Genomic DNA, 15,137 nt, shown 5'->3' with positions numbered 1-15,137 from the left:
GCACGGGAGGCTGAACGAAGCATTTCCACGCAGCATGAGTGGAAATAGTTTCCTGTATAGTGGGCGGAATTCTGATCAGTTGCTGAAGATAGAAAAAGTGAAACAGCATTTCTCAGTAATTCAGAGGAGTTTGAAGGCCTATCAGCAGAAAGTCTGCTTTCGGTCATGGGGGTTATAGTTATTCATCTTGAGGGTGGCAGACAGGGGGAAGTGGTGTGCAGAGGGAGGAATGGGTTCTCACTTGAAGATGTACCCATGAAGGGAGTGGTCACTGTACAATACCACCTCCTGCAAACTGACCGGCAGTCGTACAGCAGGGTGAGGCTGCTGCTGCCAGTAGCTGTGGATGTCGTTGTGACCCTCAACATCTACGTTAGCAGGTCCTAACATCCGAACATATGGCATATTTAACATCCACCTCCCAGAGTTTCATCCACCAGCCACTGGCACTCCTCTCTAGCCTTCCTATCAGCTTGCAACTCATATGCAATTATCACTCCTCGCATCACCACCTTCAACGCCTCCCATAGTACCGAGAGTGAGACATCCCCATTTTTGTTAAATCCTACATACTCATCAATTGCCCCCGCTATCCTCACACAAAGTCCCACATCTTCTAACAGCCCTACACCCTAAACTCCAGGCTGGCCGCTGGGTCTGCCCTCTATCCAACACCACTTCTACCAGATACGGGAATGATCTGAAATAACAATAGCAGAATATTCCGCTGGACCTCTCCAAAATAAAGAAATGAATGCGTGAATAAGCCTAATGCACCGGCGAGAAAAAGGAGAACTCCTTGCCCCACTGCGTGCAGAAACCACCATGGATTCTCCACCAGCCCACTCTATCTCTCTCATAAATGCCGCTGACACCTTCACCCTTCCCAAAGGGGACAAAGACTTTGGTTTGGAGCAGTCCACCTTCAGATCCAAAACTGCATTCCAATTACTCCTCCCAAGATCAATTCACGCGTATCCAAATCCGAGATAGTCGACACCACCCTCTTCAGAAACTCTACATCATCCCAATTTTGAGCATATACATTAACCAAAACTACCAATCTGCCCTCCATCACCCCTGATACCATCACACATCTGCCCCCCGATCCGCCAATACTGTACACAGTACTCCAGATATGGTCTCACTAATGCCCTGTACAACTGAAGTATAACCTCTGTAATTTTGTATTGAATCCCTCACAATAAATTATAACATTCTATTAGCTTTCCGAAATACTTGCTGCGCCCGTACGCTAGCCTTTTGTGATTCATGCACTAAAACACCCAGATCTCTCTGCACCTCAAGAGCTCTGCAATCTCTCAACATGTAGCTAATAAGCTTCTTTTTTATTCTTCCTGCCAAAATGGACAATTTCACATTTGCTCACATTATACTCCATATGCCAGATCTTTGCCCACTCATTTTACCTATCTATGGCCTCTTCACAATTTACTTTCCTACCTATCTTTAGGTCGTCAGCAAATTTAGCAACCATACCTTCAATCTCCTCATCAAAGTTATTTGTATAAATTGTAACAAGTTGAAGCCCCAGCACTGATCCCTGTGGAACACCACTTCACATCCTGCCAACCTATAACAGAAAACTCTCTGTTTCCTGTTAGCTAGCCATTCTTCAATCCATGCCAATATGTCACCCTCTACGCCAGGAGCTATTATTTACTGCAGTTTAATGTGGCACCTTATGAAATGTTTCCCAGAAATCTAAATACAGTACATCCACTGGTCCCCCTTTATTCACAGTACATATGACTCCTTCAAAGAACACCAATAAGTTAGTTGTACATGATATCCCTTTCACAAAATGTGGAGAGGGTGGAGAAGCTGGAGCTGTTCTTTTTAGAACTAAGCTGGCTAAGAGAAGAATTGGTTGGTGTGTTCAAAATTATGAAGAGTTTTATTGAAGGAAATACGGAGAAACTGTTTCCAGTGGTGGAAGATAGGGAACCAGAGGCAGAGATTTAACATGATTAGCAAAAGAACCAGAGGCAATATGAGAAAGCAATTTTTAAAAAGAAATTATAAATTTAGAGTACCCAGTTCATTTTTTCCAATTAAGGGTCAATTTAGTGTGGCCAATCCACCTACCCTGCACATCTTTGGGATGTGGGGGTGAAACCCACGCAAACACGGGGAGAATGTGCAAACTCCACATGGACAGTGACCAGAAAGCATTTTTAAAGAAACACAGCAAGTTAATATGATCTGGAATGTACAGCCTGAAAGGTTGGTGGAAGCAGATTCTGTAATTACCTTGAAAAGAGAATTAGATAAATACTTGTCGTGAAAACATTTGCATGGCTTTGGAGAAAGAGCAGGTGAATGAGATTAATTGAATAGTTTTATCAAAGAGCTGATCAAGCACAGTGGGTCTAATATGGTGCCATTTTAAAGGGCCCTATGATGTGAAAAACCCAGATGAAAGAGAGATGCATTTGTGCAAATTCAGCGAGGCTGTGATCCCAGCACAGAACATCGTTCAACGGGAGTTTGCGTCGCAGATAGGCTTTTAATACCTCGGGTCAATCTGCATTTCTACTGAATGAGGCTCCACACTTGGGAGAATAACCTTGCCAAATATATCCTTTGGTCTTCAGAAGTAACCTCCAGATAAAACTACTGCAAAACCAAATACGAAGCGGCCAATCCCACTACTTACCATTCCAGTTGCAGTGCATTTGTTACATGCTATTTTGCCCAATGACATGCATGAGTGACAACCCTGAGAGAGAAAAACAGAATTACACGAGAGTAAGATCTAGACAGAGCGATCAAAGGAAGCAATGCTGAAAGTTAACAATGGTTTTAATCATATTATAAACTACAATATAAATCTACAATACACATCTCCACTCCCGAAGGGTCATCCACCCCGACCCAAATCCGGCTTTATGCCCGGTGGACTTCCTTTGACAAGGGAAAATCCCGGCCCCTTAAAGGGGAAGTTCGTATTCTTCCAAGGTCAAGGGGAACCTGACAGTCCACAGCCCGTGATTCTTGTAAGGGTTACAAAACAAGGTTAACTTTGACCAGGAGAAGTGAATTCATTCAGAGAGCTGCACAGAAAACCTACAGGGCTGGATGCCAACTTCATGTTGCAATGCTTCTCAATCTAACTCAATAAACTCTTGTGGGGACACCCAGTGTGAAATTGTCATTATGCATGGTATAATTGTGAGAAAAACATCTCTCTGGCTAGGTAAAAATGAGCTGCAGAAAGCACTCTGTCGCACAGACAACGTTCTTTAAAGATACATAACAATACAAGGTTGGCAGTAAAGTAAATGCTGACCTCTTTCTTGTTCTGCATCCCAAAATTTGGGCAAGGTTTTTTTTTAAAACCAATAGGAAGACTGACCTTTAAAGAGGCTGTGTACTTTGAGCAGAATTTGGCAGATTTTAAAAATTGTAACCGTATGCAATTCCGTTCAAAGATCATGAACCTTCCAAAGTCAGGATGTAATCGTGATTTTGATTAACATGTTCAATGTAGACTGACAAAGAATCATCAGCCAAGTTTATTGTGGAGATGGTTTTATTCCTGCATCTTCAGAAACACTCATGCTGGAACATTTTAAAATACATTTGACACAAGCAGAGGCAAGTTCAGATAATTGTTCCAATTTCCCTTGATGAAAGCCATCAACAATTTACACAAAAGGAGAATGGGGCGTAATTATCATGTGGAGTTCAGTGTGTATATATATATAATATATATATAAAAAACATATATACACACACACACAGAGACACACATATATTCTGACAATCTCTACTTGGTGAAAATGATGGACAACTTCAATGACCATCGCTGTGGTAGGCTGGACCTTCTGGACACTATGAGGAATTTAATCCCATAAATTAAATTTTTAACTTTACTATTTGCCATTTACACATTTGATACTGCTTCCAAAATTATCTATATTTTGTCAGCAAGTGCAGCAACATCCGTAATGTATTCTTTACCAAGAGAGCATGTAGTTTCCCCACAAATGGCACAGAACATATGTTCCATCAGGTGAAGACTAACCTTTGTGGATGAGGTGTGTGGCACTGGGACTTTGCTGACATTGTCCTGAAACATTGGAGGCATCGGCACTATTATATTCCAGGGGAGGGGAGCCATTCCGTATGCACTGCTATCAACAAATTGACCTAAAAGAGCAAGAGACCATTACAAACTTCAGAAACCATTGACAGGAACTAAAATCAGAAAAAACAAAACCTTTCTCAGACAGGCAAAAAATGCTGGATACGACTGAGTTCTGGGGACAATATCACATTTGGTGCTATTATTATTGCTGTAATACTTGTCACTAAACTCAGATAAATGCATCATTAGATCTCCCAACCAAACTCAAACCAGCCGTGAGGGGCAAGAATGCCAAAGATGGATGTGAGTTAATCACAGAGAAGGGCTTCCGGTGGTGGCCATGGAGTGATCGACTGCACGGTGGTTCCTGCCTAAAGGCATTGGTTTTGGAACTTTTTATCCAATTTTTGGGGACTTTGGTGGAAATTAGTGAGGAGAGTGGAACGTGATCAGTTCTCTCCCAGACTGGGATGTCGATGGGATTTCAGACCCGGTTAAAGACGACGAGAGCTCTGTCCAAGTGTTGGAGGGGACATGTGGCGCAGCACAAGCCGAGAAGATGGCGAAGGGGGAAGGGTCGTTGTCGATGGCGTAACTGCCAATGGATCAGTTGACGAGTTTGATCAAGGGGGAGTTTCAGCAGCAAAGGAAGGAGATGAATGGGGACAGGATGAAGGTGATTGAGGGGGCAGTTCCACCCTTGGAGGCACAAGGGGCGACAATCCAAGAGGTGGAGAAGGTAGTGTCTGACCAGAGCGACTGAAATGTATCGCTGGAAGCTGAGATGGTGAACAGGAAAGGAATGAAGAGTTATGGTGAGCAGGCGGGTAAGTGAAGCTGAGTCCACCAAAAGATCAGCCATGATCTTATTGAATGGCGGAGCAAGCTAGAGGGACCAGATGGCCTACTCCTACTTCTTATGTGATCCTGGGGGACGTTTGAAGGCGTTGCGAGCAAGAGGGGAGCAGCAGAATCGAACCCGCCAGCACAACTTGCGAATTGTGGGCTTACGGGAGGGAGTTGACGGAATGTGCACCACGAGTTATGTCGCGAAGATGTTTGAAGTTGATGGAGAAGTAGGTTCCCGACAAGGCCCAGGGAGGAGGACTGGGCTCATAGGTCATTGAGGCAGAAGCTGAGAGCGGGGGAGCTGCCACAGGTGGTGATTGTGCGAATGCACAAGTTCCTGGAGAAAGATTCTGAGGTGGGGCGGGAGCCGGAAATGATCGTATCAATGGACGCGGAGAAGGCCTTTGACCGAGTAGAGTCGCAATACCTGTTCGAAATCCTTGAGAGAGGTTTAGTTTGGGCTGAAATTCTTGACATGGGTGCGGCTATTGCACACGTCCCCCATGGCTAGCATGAGGACAAATGAGATGAATTTGGGATATTTTGGGTTACATAGGGGGACGAGTCAGGGGTGCCCGCTTTTGTCAGTGCTGTTTGCGCTGCCGACTGAGCCACTGGCAATAGCTTTGCCTCCACTGAGTGGCAGGGCATTATGTGCGACGATAGGTAGCACAGGATATCATTGTATGTCGATGACTTATTGTTGTTGTGGCGAACCCATTGGAGAGTATGGAGAGGATCATGGGCCTGTTAGGGAAATTTGGGGCCTTTTACATAGAATTTACAGTGCAGAAGGAGGCCATTCGGCCCATCGAGTCTGCACCGGCTCCTGGAAAGAGCACCCTACCCAAGCCCACACCCCCACCCTATCCCCATAACCCAGTAGCCACACCCAACACTAAGGGCAATTTTGGACACTAAGGGCAATTTATCATGGCCAATCCACCTAACCTGCACATCTTTGGACTGTGGGAGGAAACCGGAGCACCCGGAGGAAACCCACGCACACACGGGGAGGATGTGCAGACTCCGCACAGACAATGACCCAAGCCGGAATCGAACCTGGGACCCTGGAGCTGTGAAGCGATTGTGCTATCCACAATGCTACCGTGCTGCCCCCTTTCAGGGTACAATTTGAACGTTGGTAAAAGTGAAGTCTATCCGATAAATGCTTTGTTGGCGAGGAGGGCGAACTTGGGGGCCTTGTCGTTTAAGGTGGTGGGGGTCAGATTCCAGTATTTGGGAATTCAGGTGGCGCATGACTGGGCCACAATGCACAAATGGAACCTGACAGGCTTGGTAGAGGAGGTTGGAAGGGACTTTAAAAGGTGGGATACGCTGCACTTAACACTCTGGCAGGGAAGGTGCAGGTGCTAAAACTGAATGTACTGCCAAGATTTTTGTTTATTTTCCAGTTCCTCTCAATATTTCTCCCGAAGGCCTTTATTCAGAGAGTGGACAAGTTGATATTGGAGATCGTTTGGCTGGGCAGGATGCCGAGGATTATTAGGACCCTGTTGCAAAGGCGATGACGGGATGGGGAGCTGGCGCTCCCGAATCAGTTGCATTATTATTGGGTGGCAAAGGGGGGTGGGAGGGGGGGGGGGGGGGTGGGGGGGGGGGGGGGTCAGACTGGGTCTGGTTTGAGGAGGACTCGTGCAAGGGGATGAGTCTGAGGGCCCTGGTCATAGCCCTGTTGCCATTCTTCCCGGTAGCCCAGTGGTGGCGACATCAATTTAGAATTTGGAACCAGCTGAGGAGGTACTTAAATGAGGGCACACGTCGGTGTTGGCCCCGTTCTGTGGGAATCATAGCTTTGTGCCGGGGGGCTGGATTGAAGTATAGAAAGTGGCAGGAGGAAGGGATAGTGTGGGTTAGGGAGAGATTTGTCGAGGGCAAGTTTACGATTTGGAGGAGTTGCGGGAGAGGTTTGAGCTACAAACGCGGAGTGAGTTTAGGTATTGGCAGGTGCGGGACTTTGCACGGAAGGAACTGCCCTAATTTCCCAGGCGCCGGAGTACATGCTGTTAAAGAAGTATTGCTCCCAGATGTGTGGGGAGGATGGAAGGATTGGGGATATATATGGGTGGTTGGGGGAGAAGGGAGTGACATTAATTAAAGGGATTAAGTGGAAGTGGGAGGAGGAGTTGGGGATGGAGATGGGGTGGGGGGTTTGGAGTGACACAACTTCCTCCTGTGCAAGGTAAGCCTTATACAGTTCATGGTGGTGCATAGGGCCCATATGACTCAGCCCCGAATGAGTGGCTTCTTCCCGGGAGTGCAAGAGGTGTGGGAGGGGGGTTGGCGAACCATTCCCACATGTTTTGGGCGTGTACAAAATTGGACAGCTTTTGGGAGGCGGTGTTGAAGAGTCTGTTGGGGATTGTGGGGGTGAAGCTGATGACGGACCCGATGGTGGCGGATTTTGGGTTGTGGGGGGGGGGGGGGGGGGGGAATTAAACAAACTGTATGTACTATGTTTGGTTCGTGCGATGTGGATTTTCTTTAAGGATGTTTGGAATAAATATATATTATTGAAAATCAGAGTTCATTTTAAGAGAGTTATGGATGGTGCTAGACAGTAAGGAAGCAGCAGATTTTCCAAGTGCTTCCCCTCTTCCACACCAGGAGCTGGATCTACTGGTTGCATTGTGCCCAAAAAGCAGCACGGCATGGCACAACCTGATCGGTAGATGCTGTGCGATCCCACCCGGGATCTACCTGGCTAGCCAATCCTCGGGAGATCTAATGTGATCTCGCGAGATGTCGCGATGTGAATCCCGCCCATTATGGGCAGGATCACTTTCTGGCAAATCTTCATACTAGAGTGAGATAGCTAGTCTCGCCCTAATATGCGTTCCCAAGATCTAACCACAGCTTGGGATCTAACTTCCTGGTCTCCACAAATGGGACCAGAAGGAACGGCATTCATGGGGGTTTCCTAGGGGATTGGATGCAAAGATACTACTGTGGGGACACCAAGGGTTAAATGGTAAAAATATCGGCAATAGTGTGCCTTCAAAGTGTATCTGTTACCCAATGCCTGTGATCCCTGTGAAGTACTTCAGATTTAGGTTGTTCTGCGTGTTTCATGCTCACCTTTAAAAGGTATCATCTTCCACTCGGTTGATCTGGATTCAGTGAAGCTTTCTAGGCGATACTGAAGTGAAATGAATCTTGTTTAGCAATGCTGCAGGATCCATAAATGCATTACATTCACAACATTTTATTAGAAGTTACATTTCCAGCATAAGACTCCGCAATATAGGGCAGAGTTCATGCCCCCACTCATCGGAAACTAGCTGGGTGGCAGCGGGGCCATTTAATTGAGAGGGAACGTATTGGTTGGATAACCTTCCCAACTTGTCCCCGATTAAGTCAGAGGCAGGGAAGGTTCAGGTTACACTCCTTTCTCCTGGGTCAATTGAAGCACTTAAATGGCCCTGGAGCGTCTCAACCTAATACTGCTGATAATCTATCAGCGGCAGAGAGGCGCATGCCATGCCAACAGGCCACTGAGTAAAAGTTGGTGGCTCAGTTACGGGTTGCATGGGGGGGGGGGGGGGGGGGGGGGGGTGCCTGCCAATAGCAACAGCCATCCCTGGAAGAATACCTAAGCCCCCACCCCTCCGCTTTGCACAAGGAACCCTCTTTCCCTCCCTCTCTCCCCATAACCTGCCTAGCTTCGACCCAGCGAAGCTGCCCCATTTAGCTCTCCTCCACGGCTTGGATTGTTTCTCCTGCCTCCAGGTCTACAGCAATCCCAACAATGCCCATCACCCCTGGTTGGCGTTGCTGGGTCTAAAGAACCCTGATGGCAGGCAGGCAAGTGCATGATTGGGATTTAATCCCATTGGAGCTCCCAACAATAGCCAGAGTGGGTGGTGGTGGCCATTTGCACAGCCATTAAATCTAGCCCGTAGAACTTAGTTTGGTTTCACCAGCACCGGGTTATTGGCTCAATGGAGGCACAGATCTGATTTGGTGCCCCATCCACACCAACCCCCAGTCTATTCATTTTGAGCTGCTGCTTTTGAAACTCTTGCAAGATCTCACTCCAGTCTATCTGGTTCCCCTTTCTACCATACATTGCACTGAAGCTGACTTACCGTACCTGCTTCACTCCCTCCACCACGCAGACAAGTGCGCAGTTACTGTATTTGCTATTTATAGCGAAAGTATTCACTTTGCTACCCTTTCTGTCTCCCCTCCCTCAAAGCACTCTTTAAAAAAAAAGCTGCATTGTAAACTTTATTCTAAAACCTCCCTCTGCTCCACTTCAGAAGGGTCCTGTGTTCAAGTAGCAATGCAACACACCGCAGTCAATTGAGTGACCCGAGGATTTCTTTGATTTGGGAACCATTCTTTGATGCCACATTCAAAAGCGAAGCATCAAAAACAGTGATGCTCTTCTGCCTTGACTGTACCACAGAAAGTGGTGATGGTAATATAAAATCCAGCATTAAAATCCCATTTCTCAATTGAAAAGGAGTTGCATTTGGCAGAGGATACTTGCCTTTATGAAAATTGGACTCAAGTTCGCACATTGTTATATTTATATATTTGACAGAAGACCGATATGTAGTACTGTATAAGGGTCTGACACACATAGGGCTAATGTGGGACTGATTGCCGCCCACACACTGATGTGGAGAATTCATCACCATACCGAGGGGTCAGTGTAATGCTGGACAGGTCCATGTGCACAAGCCAGCATGGAGACAGCTCCTAGCTTGAACCCTTGACTGTATATATGCACAAGGAGACAGCTCACCACCAATCTCTGAAGAGCAATTGGAAATTGGCAAGAAATGCTGGTCCAGCCAGTGATGCCCCTATCCCTTGAATGAATTTTTTAAAATTGCAGTTAGTAAATGCATCCATTTAATCTACTTAAGACTGCAAAGATTTAATTCTGACCTACCAGAGGATATTCAACATCCTACATTATGCAACGTAAATCCCATAGAGAACATCCCAACCAGTCAATTATGGCCAAAGTTCAAATTGGGACTATTGAATGCAACGGTTTAAATCCAACCACATCCCTACAAGAAAGTGGAGTATTCTTTGCACAACAGGCAGATGGTCCTCTTTAAATCGATTCCCACAATCATTTCATAGAATCCCTACAGTGCAGAAGGAGACCATTTGGCTCATCGAATCTGAACTGACCCTTTGACAATCACCCTACCTAGGCCCAAACCCCCACCCTTTTCCTGCAACCCCACGCTATGGGGCAATTTAGCATGGCCAAATTACCTAACCTGAACATCTTTGGACTGTGGGAGGAAACCGGAGCACCCGGAGGAAACCAACTCAGACATAGGGAGAATGTGCAAACTCCAGTCACCCGAGGTCGGAATTGAACCTGGGTCCCTGGTGCCGTGAGCCAACAGTGCTAACCACTGTGCCACCGTGCCATCCCATTTGTAAACTTTTTTAAGATTGATAAACACTCGCGGAGAGATTTTGTAGCCCCTCCTGCTGGCGGAATCTTCCAGACCCGCCAAAGTGAGTGGACCTTTGAATGTGAAGTAAACGGCATAGGGGAAGTTCAAAGAGTTCATAAGAAAGACGTTTATTCGGCATAACAGCAGTATTTACACAGGACCCAGTTACACATCTCAGGGTCCTCACTCCTTTCTGTCAGCTGTTATACTAGTGCTGGTTAACTCAGCCCAATCATCCCCAGGGAACAAAGATCCCCATCTGGATGAGTCCAAGGCAGGGTAATAATAGAATGGTTCACTACATTTTCCAGTCCCACCCCCGCCACAACGGGGCCGGAAAACTCCACCTTTGGTCAGTGGAATTGAAGTTAGAGAGCAAGGCCTTGGTTGTCCAGTCATGATGCAGGCGTGGATTCTCCATCAGCCGACGTGGGTTTCGGGATTCCTGGTCTGGAATGGAGTGTCGATGGAAAAATAGGTTTGGGGCCGCGTTGCTCCGTGCCTCGCCAGTGGCCTCAGCACACTATCCATGCCATGCCAGTTGAAGGATTCAAATTGGTGATATACATCCATTTCCATTTTATTCACGGGTTGGAAGCCTGATTCAAGGGGCACCCCACCCCCCCAACCCCACCTTGTCATTCTGCACTGACCCCCATAACAGGAAATCCACCAGGTGGGCTTTGGTGCAGGTTTTCCCAAGCGTTGCCCTGACATGCCGGATCCCGGGGTGCCTCAGAATGCCCCCCCCCCCAGAATGCAAATCCTGTCTCCCCCCCCCCCCCCCCCCCCCCACCCCCACACCCTCATTGACCAGTAGGGGCATCCTCTCCTCTCACCACAGGAATAACCAGTCCCACTTCACAGCATGCACGTATGAGGGTGACCCGACTCCCCACCGACCTCCCCCATCAGAAACCCCTACCTTAAAGCTGAAGAGTAGTCCAGGCAATACAGTGAAAAATCACTGCATTTTCACTTACTCCTCCCCAACATCTGCTGCCTCAGCCAGAAGTGTTTAAAGCAGCAGCTGTAACAAGTGGCAGTTCACTTCCTCTTTTTCACAGCAGGACGTACTTAGCTACTTTTGATGTGATGGGGAGCTATCAATAATAGCAAGAGTGGGGCAGCACGGTGGCCTAGTGGTTAGCACAGCTGCCTCACGGCGCTGAGGTCCCAGGTTCGATCCCGGCTCTGGTTCACTGTCCATGTGGAGTTTGCACATTCTCTCCGTGCCTGCGTGGGTTTCGCCCCCACAACCCAAAAATGTGCAGGGTAGGTGGATTTGTCATGCTAAATTGCCCCTTAATTGGAAGAAATAATTGGGTAATCTAAATTTAAAAAATAAAAGAGTGTTTATAAACATAGTGGTTAGCATCAAAGTTGGGTAATTGAGATATATTCAAGCGTGAAGGGAAAGATAGATAAACAATCCACCATGTACCTGTCATTGGAATAATAAAATTGTCAATCACTGGCTAATGCAATGTATTGCAGTGTGAAATTGATTGGAATGTTTGCTTTCCAAAAGCTATCAAGAAATTTGAAGTCCTTTGAATTGTTCTTAGCTTTTGAGGAAGCCTGCGACACTTGTACCAGCGGCTGCTTTGAACACTTTTGGCTGAGGCAGCATATGTTAGACAAGGGTAATTGAAAATGCAGTGATTTTTCACTCTGCTGCCTGGACTGCTCTTCTGTTTTCAGGCAGGAGTGAGCAATGGGGCTCTCTGTTGGGGGTTCTGATGGGATCTCTGATGAAGGCTCTGATGGGGGGGGAGGGGAGTTAGTGGAAGAGGTGGGTCGTGTCACTCTCATGTGTACATGCTGTGGAGGCTGACCTGCTATTCCTGTGGTGGGGTAAGGATGCCCCTACTTGTTAACGTGGGGTCGGGGCAGGATTTGCGATGTGGGGGAAGAGGGACTCGCTGCCAGGCCTCCCTATCGGGCTGCCATTCCGATGGAATCAGACGAGCTATCCCCATGCATAAATTAGCATGGTCTAGGAGAGTGGGCCCCACTCCCAGCACCAGTAGGGACTAGTAGCTTGGTCTCCCTTGGTGCGAGCAATTTAGGCACCAGAACAGAGAAGCCAGGCCAGATTTGAATGCATTTATTTTAATTGAGTTGATTACAATCAGCAAAGCAAAGGCCTATGTCATAAGCGATGAATTATGCACCATTTTTCAACAGCACAAAGAACAAGGTGAGATTGAATGAAAAATGTGTATTTATATTCATAGCACCTTTCCCAATTCCAATTGGATGAGAGTCATATGATCCATCAAAACATTGCCCCTTAAAGGGGCCAGCCACTATATCCACCATGCCAAAGTATCCCTTAAATCTTAAATTCCCCCCCCCCCCCCCCCTCCACCACCATCCCTTGAGAGTTGCTCATCCTGAATAGGGCTTCATTTTTAACATCTCATGCAAAAACTGGCACCTTTGACAGTGCAGCATTCCTTCAGTACTGTATTGGAGTAGGAGCTTTGATTCTAGCACTCAAGTCCTGGAGAGGAACTTGAACCTAGAGACACAAAAAGGTAAGAATGGTACCAGCTGAACCACAGCCGATGCAGAACGGCTACAGGAAAACTTCAAAAATGATTTGTGGCACTGAGATGTTTCTTGTGATGTGACAAGATGAGAAAGTTTTTCCTTTCTTTTAAAAAGGGTGCTACTTACTCTATAGGTGTTAAACGCTCGTAAATCACGAAAGACCATCTCTTTAGCAGGCCTACTGCTGTAGCAACATTTGCTGGATGCAAACTGAATGAATGCTTCTCTAGCCATATCTTCAGTGATGGTCGGAATACTGGGAGGAGGGAACAAGAAAGGGGAGGCAAGAAAAGCACAAAGATGTTACCATTGTTCCACAAGTTTCATAAAATATATTCTCAGCATTTCTTTCATTAACTTTCTTCACCTTATTAGTTTTGTCAGTCTTTACATACATTTCAAGAGCAACGGGGCCTAGTTCAAGTCACTCCAATGTGCACACACTGATCCAAGCATGGTGATATCAGTGTAATGGTGATGGCACTCGACTAACTCAAAGGTTAAGAGTTCAAATCCCACCATGGAACCTTTGTGAAATAGAATTCGATCAGCTTTTTAATTTGTGTGTTTGCACAGGAAGTTCTGTCAGATTGATATTCAAACCCAACGGCCTCACCAAATGCCCTTAACACAAAGGAACTTACCACGACAACACACGACTGTAGAACATACGAGATGGCTGACTCTTAATGCCAACAGATGTGATTCTGCAAGCCACTCAGTTATAAGATAAAATGGTTGTTAATGTTCACCAACTTCAGGCAATAAATACAGCTTTGGTCACATCCTAAATGCAGACTAAAAGATAAGGGTTGAAATTTTCCGGTTCCGCCCTGGGGGACACGGCGGGCTCGCCATTTGATTTTGGAGGGAATTTTCCAGCCGTTCATGCCAGTGGGATCGTCCAGTCCTGGTCATGGCAAACCTTCACCGTGGGTTTCCCGGTGCGGGGGGTTCCATACAACGGGAAAACCTGTTGACAACGGCAGGGTCAGATGATCCCGCCAATGGTGGGCTGTCACTGCAAAACACGCTCTGGGGAGCATGGAAAGGACCGCCCTTTGGATGGGTACGGAAAATCCCAGCCAGGTTTTTCTTTCAATGTGCCCCAATCTGTTGTTCTCAGTTCTCTGCTGAAACCATTGAGGTACTTTTAAAAATATATATATCTTATGGGATGTGGCCATCAGTGGCACTTGTTGTCCATTTCTAATTACCCTTGAACCAGATGGCTTAATAGGCCATTTCAGAGAGCAGTTAGGAGTCAACCACAATGCTTTGAGTCACATGTAGGCCAGACTGGGTTACGATGGCAAGTTTCCTTCCCTAAAGGCAGGAAAAAGATGACTTTTTGCAACAATTGATGATCGTTGTTTTGGTCGCCATTAGTGGGACTAACTTTCAATTCCAGATTTGTTAATTGAATTCAAATTCCACCAGCTGCTGTGGTGAAATTTGAACCCATGTCCCCAGAGAATCAGTCAAGGCTTCTGGATTACTATTCCAGTGACTTTACCCCCATACCATCCTTGTGCAGGACTAAACCCATATTTGGAAAGAGAAAATACATGGAACCGATGACTCGTTTCTTAAGGAACCCAGACTAAAATTCCCCTGTGGAAAGGTTACCTCACAGCTCTACAACTGCCCAAGTAGCTGTTCCATCTGTGCAAGATTAGACACTGAATGCAATCTGATGTGCATCTTAGCTCTGCCCAATCCTGTCAGAGGCACACAGACACATGATTAGAAGTGGAAATCTGAGGGGCGGCACGGTGGCACACTAGTTAGCACTGCTGCCTCACGGCACCGAAGTCCCAGGTTCGATCCCGGCCCCGAATCACTGTCCGTGTGGAGTTTGCACATTCTCCCAGTGTTTGCGTGTGTCTTACCCCCACAGCCCAAAGATGTGCAGAGTAGGTGGATTGGCCACGCCAAATTAATTGGAAAAATTGGGAAAAAAAATTGGGCACATTAAATTTACAAAAAAAAAAGAAGTGGAAATCATGGCCTAGCTCCTGTGCAGAGGTCAAGTATTGCCTCCCAGCTACTGCTAACTTAGCCGGGGGTAACTAACTCAAAACAGACTGGACTCCTGCTTTGGATGTGTTGTCCTTAACAATACAGACAATGGTGCCTTCATATGTTGCAAGTCACACCAT

General features: G+C 46.6%; 1 protein-coding gene across 1 annotated transcript in view; it reads right to left on the bottom strand.

Moving 5' to 3' along the window:
* Nucleotides 1-15,137, bottom strand: part of LOC119973153 (protein SSUH2 homolog) — a 71,410-nt gene that overhangs the window by 24,022 nt on the left and 32,251 nt on the right. Inside the window, exons 5-8 of the mRNA XM_038810769.1 lie at nt 13,102-13,231; nt 8,063-8,123; nt 4,052-4,176; nt 2,681-2,743 (exon numbers count right to left, since the gene is read on the bottom strand). Of these exons, the coding sequence (XP_038666697.1) occupies nt 2,681-2,743; nt 4,052-4,176; nt 8,063-8,123; nt 13,102-13,231 (379 nt within the window). The remainder of the gene's footprint in view (nt 1-2,680; nt 2,744-4,051; nt 4,177-8,062; nt 8,124-13,101; nt 13,232-15,137) is intronic.

The sequence above is a fragment of the Scyliorhinus canicula genome, chromosome 11, assembly GCF_902713615.1.
Source record: "Scyliorhinus canicula chromosome 11, sScyCan1.1, whole genome shotgun sequence".
Taxonomy (NCBI): domain Eukaryota; kingdom Metazoa; phylum Chordata; class Chondrichthyes; order Carcharhiniformes; family Scyliorhinidae; genus Scyliorhinus; species Scyliorhinus canicula.
The sequence above is the reverse complement of the archived record's forward strand: the minus strand, read 5'-3'. Positions and strand labels throughout refer to the sequence as shown.